The sequence below is a fragment of the Lethenteron reissneri genome, unplaced genomic scaffold, assembly GCF_015708825.2.
Source record: "Lethenteron reissneri isolate LAM-NWPU_2019-01 unplaced genomic scaffold, ASM1570882v1 scaffold_1073, whole genome shotgun sequence".
Lineage (NCBI taxonomy): Eukaryota > Metazoa > Chordata > Hyperoartia > Petromyzontiformes > Petromyzontidae > Lethenteron > Lethenteron reissneri.
Window position 1 is genome coordinate 12,678 of NW_026890754.1, and position 10,889 is coordinate 23,566.

At 56.4% G+C, this 10,889-nt stretch overlaps 1 protein-coding gene across 1 annotated transcript; it reads left to right on the plus strand.

Moving 5' to 3' along the window:
• Positions 1–497: 497 nt before the first annotated feature.
• LOC133361445 (PDZ domain-containing protein 2-like) lies at positions 498–10,489 on the plus strand (the record flags this gene model as incomplete). Its single annotated transcript, XM_061580362.1, has 7 exons — positions 498–612; positions 3,651–3,724; positions 3,937–4,108; positions 4,465–4,636; positions 5,676–5,814; positions 9,307–9,374; positions 10,431–10,489. Coding segments are annotated over 7 exons (799 nt in total), but the record flags the coding sequence as incomplete, so codon positions are not given.
• Positions 10,490–10,889: the final 400 nt, after the last annotated feature.

The window sequence follows — 10,889 nt, forward strand, 5'->3', positions numbered from 1 at the left end:
CATCGAGGCCCACACTAACGTGTCACCATGGCCCACACTAACGTGACATCGAGGCCCACACTAACGTGACATCGAGGCCCACACTAACGTGTCACCGTGGCCCACACTAACGTGACATCGAGGCCCACACTAACGTGTCACCGTGGCCCACACTAACGTGACATCGTGGCCCACACTAACGTGTCACCGTGGCCCACACTAACGTGACATCGTGGCCCACACTAACGTGACATCGAGGCCCACACTAACGTGTCACCGTGGCCCACACTAACGTGACATCGTGGCCCACACTAACGTGTCACCGTGGCCCACACTAACGTGACACCGTGGCCCACACTAACGTGACATCGAGGCCCACACTAACGTGACATCGTGGCCCACACTAACGTGTCACCGTGGCCCACATTAATGTGTCATCGTGGCCCACACTAACGTGTCACCGTGGCCCACATTAACGTGTCATCGTGGCCCACACTAACGCGTGTCATCGTCTCCAGGGCCTGGGCTTCAGCATCGTGGGCGGGGCGCGACTCGACACGCGGCGTCATGGGAATCTTCGTGAAGACCGTCTTCCCCGGGGGGCCGCTGCCATGGATGGCCGGCTGCGTGAGGGTGAGGGCGAGGGTGATGGTGAGGGTGATGGTGATGGTGAGGGTGAGGGTGATGGTGAGGGTGAGGGTGATGGTGAGGGTGAGGGTGATGGTGATGGTGAGGGTGATGGTGAGGGTGATGGTGAGGGTGAGGGTGATGGTGATGGTGAGGGTGATGGTGAGGGTGATGGTGATGGTGAGGGTGATGGTGAGGGTGATGGTGATGGTGAGGGTGATGGTGATGGTGAGGGTGATGGTGAGGGTGAGGGTGATGGTGAGGGTGATGGTGAGGTGAGGGTGATGGTGAGGGTGATGGTGAGGGTGAGGGTGATGGTGAGGGTGATGGTGAGGGTGATGGTGATGGTGAGGTTGAGGGTGATGGTGAGGGTGATGGTGAGGGTGATGGTGATGGCGAGGGTGATGGTGATGGTGAGGGTGATGGTGAGGGTGATGGTGAGGGCGAGGTTGAGGGTGATGGTGAGGGTGATGGTGAGGGTGATGGTGATGGTGAGGGTGATGGTGAGGGTGAGGGTGATGGTGAGGGTGATGGTGAGGATGAGGGTGATGGTGAGGGTGAGGGTGATGGTGATGGTGAGGGTGATGGTGAGGGTGAGGGTGATGGTGAGGGTGATGGTGAGGGTGATGGTGAGGGTGATGGTGATGGTGAGGGTGAGGGTGATGGTGATGGTGAAGGTGATGGTGATGGTGAGGGTGAGGGTGATGGTGATGGTGAGGGTGATGGTGATGGTGAGGGTGATGGTGAGGGTGAGGGTGATGGTGATGGTGAGGTGAGGGTGATGGTGAGGGCGAGGGTGATGGTGAGGGTGATGGTGATGGTGAGGGTGAGGGTGATGGTGAGGGTGAGGGTGATGGTGAGGGTGAGGGTGATGGTGTGGTGAGGGTGATGGTGAGGGTGATGGTGAGGGTGATGGTGTGGTGAGGGTGATGGTGAGGGTGTGGTGATGGTGAGGGTGATGATGATGGTGAGGGTGGTGGTGAGGGTGTGGTGAGGGTGATGGGGAGGGTGAGGGTGATGGTGAGGGTGATGGTGAGGTTGAGGGTGATGGTGAGGGTGATGGTGATGGTGAGGGTGATGGTGAGGGTGAGGGTGATGGTGAGGGTGATGGTGAGGGTGATGGTGATGGTGAGGTTGAGGGTGATGGTGATGGTGAGGGTGAGGGTGATGGTGAGGGTGATGGCGAGGGTGATGGCGAGGGTGATGGTGATGGTGATGGCGAGGGTGATTGTGATGGTGATGGCGAGGGTGATGGTGATGGTGAGGGTGATGGTGATGGTGATGGTGAGGGTGAGGGTGATGGTGAGGGTGATGGTGATGGCGAGGGTGATGGTGAGGGTGATGGTGAGGGTAAGGGTGATGGTGAGGGTGATGGTGAGGGTGATGGTGATGGTGAGGGTGATGGTGAGGGTGATGGTGATGGCGAGGGTGATGGTGAGGGTGATGGTGAGGGTGATGGTGATAGTGAGGGTGATGGTGATGGCGAGGGTGATGGTGATGGTGATGGCGAGGGTGATGGTGATGGTGAGGGTGATGGTGATGGTGATGGTGAGGGTGAGGGTGATGGTGAGGGTGATGGTGATGGCGAGGGTGATGGTGAGGGTGATGGTGAGGGTAAGGGTGATGGTGAGGGTGATGGTGAGGGTGATGGTGATGGTGAGGGTGATGGTGAGGGTGATGGTGATGGCGAGGGTGATGGTGAGGGTGATGGTGAGGGTGATGGTGATAGTGAGGGTGATGGTGAGGGTGATGGTGGGGTGATGGTGAGGGTGATGGTGAGGGTGATGGTGAGGGTGATGGGTGATGGTGAGGGTGATGGTGATGGTGAGGGTGATGGCGAGGTGATGGTGATGGTGAGGGTGATGGTGATGGTGAGGGTGATGGTGATGGTGAGGGTGATGGTGATGGTGAGGGTGATGGTGATGGTGAGGGTGAGGGTGATGGCGAGGGTGATGGTGATGGTGAGGGTGATGGTGATGGTGATGGTGAGGGTGAGGGTGATGGTGATGGTGATAGTGATGGTGATGGTGAGGGTGATGGCGAGGGTGATGGTGAGGGTGATGGTGATGGTGATGGTGAGGGTGATGGTGATGGTGAGGGTGATGGTGATGGTGAGGTGATGGTGATGGTGAGGGTGAGGGTGATGGCGAGGGTGATGGTGATGGTGAGGGTGATGGTGATGGTGATGGCGAGGGTGAGGGTGATGGTGAGGGTGATGGTGATGGTGAGGGTGATGGTGATGGTGAGGGTGATGGTGAGGGTGATGGTGAGGGTGATGGTGATGGTGAGGGTGATGGTGATGGTGAGGGTGATGGTGAGGGTGACGGTGATGGTGAGGGTGATGGTGAGGGTGATGGTGATGGTGAGGGTGATGGTGAGGGTGATGGTGATGGTGAGGGTGATGGTGAGGGTGATGGTGAGGTGATGGTGATGGTGAGGGTGATGGTGAGGGTGATGGTGATGGTGAGGGTGATGGTGAGGGTGATGGTGATGGTGAGGGTGATGGTGAGGGTGATGGTGAGGGTGATGGTGATGGTGAGGGTGATGGTGAGGGTGATGGTGATGGTGAGGGCCTGACACGCGCTGCCCCTTTCGAGCGCAATCGCAGCAGTGAAGGTGGTCTCGAGTTGCCACCTGTCCTGGCTCCACCCGGGACATTTGTAAGTCTTGGTGAGTGGGTGGCTGAGTTAGTGGGCGGGTGAGTGAGTGAATGGATGAGTGGGTAGGTGGGTAGGTGATTGAGTGGATGATAGGGAGCGGTGGTGCAGTGGTTAACGCACTGCGCTTCGAACCTGGTGACCCAAGTTCGATTTCTCGCTCACGGCTACGACCAGCAACGATTATATAAATCGGCCTTGGCATGCCCTAGATCGACTCAGCCTCAAATGAATACTTGGTGCGGTGTGCAAACATCGCCACTCTGGAGACAAAGGCGGACGGGCGTAGTTCTGGCCACCCAGCCCCTCGTTCCGGCCTTAAATAGGTGCTACTCGCTCACAACACTTGCCCCAACAGAACTTTGTCATTGTGCGCTTCTCTGGCAGGCGATGAGCTGCTGGAGGTGAACGGGGAGCCCGTGCGCGGCCTCACCCACCTGCAGGCCATCGCCACTTTCAAGGTGAGCATGGCGAAATGCAGGCGGGCGAGATCGATTCTCAGGGTCACGATTCGTGAGTTCAATGTGGAGGACATGGTGGTGGTGCTGCAGGTTGGACTATTAAAAAAAACTGGTCAGAACATAGGAGACAGAACTGAACAATACAAACGGTGGGTGCCACGTGGTTGAGGCGCTGCCCCCTTGTCGCTGACCCCTGACCCTGTGACCCCTAGCGGCTGCCCCGCGGCGTGGTGACGTTGGCTGTGCGCGCTCCTTTCTGCGGCGCCGCCACCTTTGACCTCGCCTTCGACGTGACCTTTGGCCTCACCCCGAGCTCCGGTCATGTGACTGGGAAAGCGAGCGACCCCATGGACCAGATCGTCGTGGAGGTCACGCTTATGAAAGGTCAAGGGTCATCACAGAGTTTTAGGGTCAAATACACGGGGCTGGGGGGGGAGCGGTGGGATGGGGGCGAAAGGGCGGTGGAGGGGTCATGCAAACATGGGTTGAGTGGTCACTCGCCCGGCAAGAGGTGAGTATGCAGGTGACCTTACAGGTGAGTGTACATGCAAGTGTGCAGGTGAGCATTCAGGTGAGCGTACAGGTGAGCATAGAGTGTGCAGGTGAACAGACAGGTGAGCAGAGAGAGAGAGCGCATGCAGGTGTAAAGGTCAGCATGTGGGTACCTACAATACTGCATATGAGTGAGCAGGTGAGCGTGCAGGTGAGTAGCATGCCCCCCCCCCACCCTCCCCCCACAGAGCGAGGCGTGGGTCTCGGGATCGGCGTGTGCTGTGTCTCAGCTGAGAGGGGCACGGGGGCAGCCGACCCCGAGAGGAGCCCGCGGGGGCCACGAGGGGCAGCAGGGCCCCCCAGGGTGTTCATCCTCTCCCTCGCTCCGGGCTCCGCCGCTCAGCTCAGCGGGCGACTCAGGTGAGGGCGGAGGTCACTGGGGTCACGCAGAGGTCGCCTGCTCCCACTCCTCAACCCCTTGCAGGTGGAAGAGATTGCGAGGGTGTGAGCGAGGTGAGCTTGAGGGTGAGTGAGTTTCAGGTGAGTGTGCAGGTGAGCGAGCAGGTGAGAGAGCAGGTGGGCGATGTGAATGGTAAAGGTCAGAGGTCAGGCGAGACCGTGTTGGTAGGTGTGTATGTGAATGTATGCGTGTGAATGAGTGCATGTGGGTATAAGTGCGCATGTGGGTGAATGTGTTTACATTGGTGTGGATGTATGTGTGTACGTATGTGTGCACATGTAAGTGTGTGTGTCTTTGGAGTGCATATTTGTATAGCAGGGAGCGGTGGCGCAGCGGTTAGCGCAATGCGCCATGAACCCGGCAATCTTTTTTCGATTCCAGCTCCCGGCCAACATCAGTGGTGATGACCTGTACCGGTCCTGGGCCTCCCCTAAGTAAACTCAGCCTTAAATAAGTACCTGTTGCTGTGTATACATATAAAGAATGAGGAGATTAAGGCAGTCAGGCGCAATGTTGGCTACACCACGCAATTGAGCGCTGTTTCTGGCCTTAATAAGTGCTTGCTAACAGCACTTACATGTGTGTATGTGGTGTGTGGTGTGTGTGGTGTGTATGTGTGGTGTGTATGTGTGGTGTGTATGTGGTGTGTGTGGTGTGTGTGTGGTGTGTATGTGTGGTATGTGGTGTGTATGTGTGGTGTGTGTGTGTGTATGTGTGGTGTGTATGTGTGGAGTGTGTGTGGTGTGTATGTGTGGTGTGTATGTGTGGTGTGTGTGGTGTGTATGTGTGGTGTGTGTGTAGTGTGTATATGTGGTGTGTGTGTGTGGTGTGTATGTGGGTTGTGTGGCATGTGAGTGTGTGGTGTGGTGTGTGTGTGTGGTGTGTATGTGTGGTGTGTACGTGGAGCGTACGTGGTGTGTACGTGGTGCCTACGTGTTGCGTGTGTGGTGCGTGTGTGGTGCGTGTGTGGTGCGTGTGTGGTGCGCGGTGCGGTGCCAGGCGTGGTGACCAGGTGCTGGAGGTGGCCGGCCGCAGTCTGTGCCGTGCCGGCCGTGGTCTGGCCGAGGCATTTGCGCTGCTGAGCGAGCGAGAGCCAGGGCCCGTGACCATCCTCGTGAGCCGGCACACCGACCCCACGGTGAGACCCGCACTGGCACACCGACCCCGCGGTGAGGCCTGCACTGGCACACCGACCCCACGGTGAAGCCTGAACTAACACACACGCCCGCACTGGCACGCCATTGTCATTGTGGTGACCGAGGTCCGTCTTGCAAATGAGACTCGTCCTGGTCTCTCGAGTTCCCACCGGCTTGCACAGACTCAACTTGACAACGCACTTGGCACACGAGCCCCCTGCTCACGGCAGCGTAGCCCATCGGCAGCCGACGATGGCACCTGTGGTATGCATGGTGGTGGTCGCACATCCAAACACGATCCGCGCTCAATCCTGCTCAGCGTTTGAGATCTGGAGGTTCCGAGTAAAGAAAATCCGATCGGTAGCGATCGTCACTGGATCCGAAGCAGTGTCGGTGACGCGTCAAGTACTCATTGTGCGTCACTCACTACACCAGCCAATCAGCCGCCATGAAGATAACCCCCCATGCAACATGGCCGCTGTGAAGTCCCCACGCAACATGGCTGCCGCGACGTCATCTCTCCATGTGCATGAGCTGGTCTGCCGCTGAGATCAGTCGTGTATTTATACTGGTAGGAACGAAGTGGACCAGCCTACAATAGATTATATCGTCCGTCCGTTTGTCCGTCCGTCCATCCGTCCATCCGTGTAGCAACATCGCCCCCTACTGCAAACACTTGGCATGACCCTACAAAAACCTTTAGACTCAGTGACGCTTTCCTGGTTAAACAAGTGTAACATTCCCTTATAATTCCCTCAGATAGCTTTTAATTAAAATATTTAAATTAATGAGGCTTTCCTGGCTAAACAAGTGTAACATTCCCTTATAATTCCCTGAGATAGCTTTTAATTAAAACTTGTAAATTAAAATTTAACTCACAGCTAGGCCTAAAGCCTAGACCTAGGCCTCAAACTCTCCCTTCGTATCGTACCCCCGCGTGTGTGAAAGGGAGTTAATGTTTTACAATGTTACATTCCCTGATGCTTTTAAATAGAAACATTTAAATTTAAAGCTTTTACATGAATAATAAAAACAGTTAAATTAAAAATTAACTCACGGCGGCCTAAAGCCTACAGCTAGGCCTAAAGCCTAGACCTAGGCCTCAAACTCTCCCTTCGTATCGTACCCCCGCGTGTGTGAAAGGGAGTTAATGTTTAACAATGTTACATTCCCTGATGTTTTTTAATAGAAACATTTACATTTAAAGCTTTTACATTAAAAACAACTCCCTACCCCCCCCCCCCTCGTCGGCGGCTCTCCAGCCTAGAGCCAGGCCTGGGAATCTCTCCCCCGCTAGGGGTGTATTGGGCGGGGGTACAGCGGCAGGGGGCGGGGCTACGCGGGGCTGGGCGGGGCAACGGCAGCAGGGGGCGTGGGCACGAGGTGGAGGGCGGGGCTACGCGGGGTTGGGGCGGGGTTACGGCGGTAAGGGGCGGGGCAACGAGCTGGGGCCGGGGACACCGAGCTTCTCAACACCAAACATTGCGTCCAGAATGCCGCTTCACTTGTGGGATTGCACCCACCTCTTGGCCCCCTCGACTTCACTGGTGGTACACACCAAACGACAGCGCTGCATATCGTGCAGATTGTTACTACTCACTGTGTCTGCTCCAAGCTGCACTCACGTAGGTACATACTTGTGCAATACTATTATTTTTTGCACAACGGTTACTACTACTTTATTGTTTCCTATGTTCCACTACGTCTACGTTTCCATCCACTTATTGGCACCCATTTTTTGCCATTTCATTTTATTATAGCCATTCAATTGTTCGTTCCTACCAGCCCACCCCGCAGGGTCCTGTTTATGTTAATTTATTCAAAGTTGTATGTTTCTTTTACTGTGACAGTCTACGTATGAGTGGTCTCGACCGCCCCTGAATCCTCGCCTAACGTCCGCAATTTCTTGTTGCGTAACTCCCGTATGGTTTCGGAGTTCAGGACAAAAGGGCCGTCCATAAATGACGTCACGCACCTGGGGGGGGGGGGGGTCAGACATTTGTGACGATGTGTGACGAGGGGGGGGGGGAGTTTGATAGATGTGACGTCACATCAAAATGCGTAACTTTAAATAAATATAGACAACACGTTCTACTTAATTAATAAATGTTTTCTCCTACAACATCAGAGTGCAGTGCCACATTAAATACGCACTACAATGACAATAGTTTAAAACTATTTGAAGCATGCTTTATTTTTTTGGGGGGGCGGGCAGAACTTGTGACGTCATATTTGAGGGGGGGGTCTGACTTTGTGACGCCGTGTGACGAGGGCGGGGGTAAAAAATATTTAAAAATCGCGTGACGGTCATTTATGGACGGCCCCTTAAATGAGTAGTACCGTGTGCTGTGCGTAGTAAGCTGCAGCACGCGGGCTTGGTGCAGGCCACACCAGCCCCTCGTCCGCGCCATTGTCGCTGCTCCCGACGACCTTGCCTGATGCTCGCTAGCAGCACTTGCCCCATCAGCCTGTGTAGGCTACCCGGGGACCTTTGCCTGATGCTCGCTAGCAGCACTTGCCCCATCAGCCTGTGTAGGCTACCCGGGGACCTTTGCCTGATGCTCGCTAGCAGCACTTGCCCCATCAGCCTGTGTAGGCTACCCGGGGGACCTTTGCCTGATGCTCGCTAGCAGCACTTGCCCCATCAGCCTGTGTAGGCTACCCGGGGGACCTTTGCCTGATGCTCGCTAGCAGCACTTGCCCCATCAGCCTGTGTAGGCTACCCGGGGGACCTTTGCCTGATGCTCGCTAGCAGCACTTGCCCCATCAGCCTGTGTAGGCTACCCGGGGGACCTTTGCCTGATGCTCGCTAGCAGCACTTGCCCCATCAGTCTGTGTAGGCTACCCGGGGGACCTTTGCCTGATGCTCGCTAGCAGCACTTGCCCCATCAGCCTGTGTAGGCTACCCGGGGGACCTTTGCCTGATGCTCGCTAGCAGCACTTGCCCCATCAGCCTGTGTAGGCTACCCGGGGGACCTTTGCCTGATGCTCGCAGCAGCACTTGCCCCATCAGCCTGTGTAGGCTACCTGGGGGACCTTTGTCCGCGTGTGACGCGTCACACGCAGCGTGGTGTGAATGGGACATTCCGCTCGTGTCCGTTTGTGAGCGGTTGTTGATTCTTGTTGACAACCGAAAGGGCGAACACACTAACACACTGTGACACACACACTAACACACTGTGACACACACACTGTGACACACACACTAACACACACTAACACACTGTGACACACAACCCACACACTGTGACCACACACTGTGACACACACACTAACACACGGTGACACACACTAACACACTGACACACACACACTATGACACACACACTAATACACTGTGACACACACACACTAACACACTGTGACACACACACACACTAACACACTGTGACACACACACACTAACACACTGTGACACGGCACACACTGTGACACAACACACATCGTGACACACACACACTAACACACTGTGACACACTCTGTGTGACGCGCAGGTGTCGGAGCGAGCCATGCACGAAGCCATCCTGCGCCCCGGTGCCAGCTCTGCGGCGCTGGGGCCGAGGTGGAGGCGTGGGGCGGTGAGGAGGAGGAGGAGGAGGGGGGAGGGGGGGTTGAGGAGGAAGGGGGGGAGGGGTGAGGAGGAGGGGGGAGGGGTGAGGAGGAGGATTGAGGAGGAAGGGGGAGGGGTGAGGAGGGGGAGAGGGTGAGGAGGAAGGGGGAGGGGTGAGGGGGGGGGAGGGGTGAGGAGGGGGAGAGGGTGAGGAGGAAGGGGGAGGGGTGAGGAGGGGGGAGGGGTGAGGAGGGGGGGGGGGGTGAGGAGGAAGGGGGAGGGGTGAGGAGGGGGGGAGGGGTGAGGAGGGGGGGGGGGCTCCTCACTAGTTACTCGTTAACCCGGCGCCTTTATGGCTCAGCCTGAGACCCTGTTCCACTGCGTGCGCTGTACAAGGGAGGAGGGGGAGTCTTGTACAAGTGCGTGTGTGTGTGTTCGTGTGTGTGTGTGTTCGTGTTGTGTGTGTTCGTGTGTGTGTTCGTGTGTGTGTTCGTGTGTGTGTGTTCGTGTGTTCGTGTTCGTGTGTGCACCTGTGCTTCACCGGGTATCTCGTCTCCCTTCTGCGTTCCTCCTTTCTAACCCGAACTTCTCCTCGTCTCTCGACCTCCTCGTCACCCTCCTCCTCGTCCTCCTCGTGTTGTCGTCTCCTCTCTGGACGTTCTCTCCCGTCCCACCCGCCCGAATCTCCCTGCCTCCTTCCCCGGTCCTACACATCTCCCTGCCGTCGCCTCCTCCATCGCCCCACATTGTCAAACACCCCGCTCTCCTCCTCCTCCACCACCCCTTATCTGTCTTTCTCACCTGACGACCTTCTGACACATCGCCTGCCGTTCTTCTCACTCATCTGCCTACCTTTGGCTCCCCGTGGTCCCTCTCCTCTCCCTCCCCGATCGTCGTCACCTTCTTGCTGCCCCGTCCCACCACCACCCTCCTCCTCCCTGCTCCCCTGTCTCTGTCTCCTCAACCCCGTACCTCCCTCCTCCTACCTCTGCGTCTCACCTCTCTCCGTCCCCGTGTGTCTCTCTCATCCTCTCATTTGTGTTGCCCTGGTCTCCCATGGCCTCCCAGTTCCACACTCACGACCGGATCCAACCCGCGGCTGGCAGGGGGTTCTACACTGCGACCAGGTGCGTGATAGTGTGTGTGGTTTGATGGTGTGTGTGTGATAGTGTGTGTGTGTGATGGTGTGTGTGTGGTGGTGTGTGTGTGTGTGATGGTGTGTGTGTGTGTGTGATGGTGTGTTGTGTGATGGTGTGTGTGTGTGTGATAGTGGTGGTGTGATGGGTGTGTGTGTGATGGTGTGTGTGTGTGTGATGGTGTGTGTGTGTGATGGTGTGGTGTGATGGTGTGTGATGGTGTGTGTGTGTGTGTGATGGTGTGTTTGTGTGATAGTGTGTGTGTGATGGTGTGTGTGTGTGATAGTGTGTGTGTGATGGTGTGTGTGTGTGTGATGGTGTGTGTGTGATGGGTGTGTGTGTTAGCTGATGAAAGTTGCAAGCGGAATTTCATCATCGCTTGCAGCTGGGG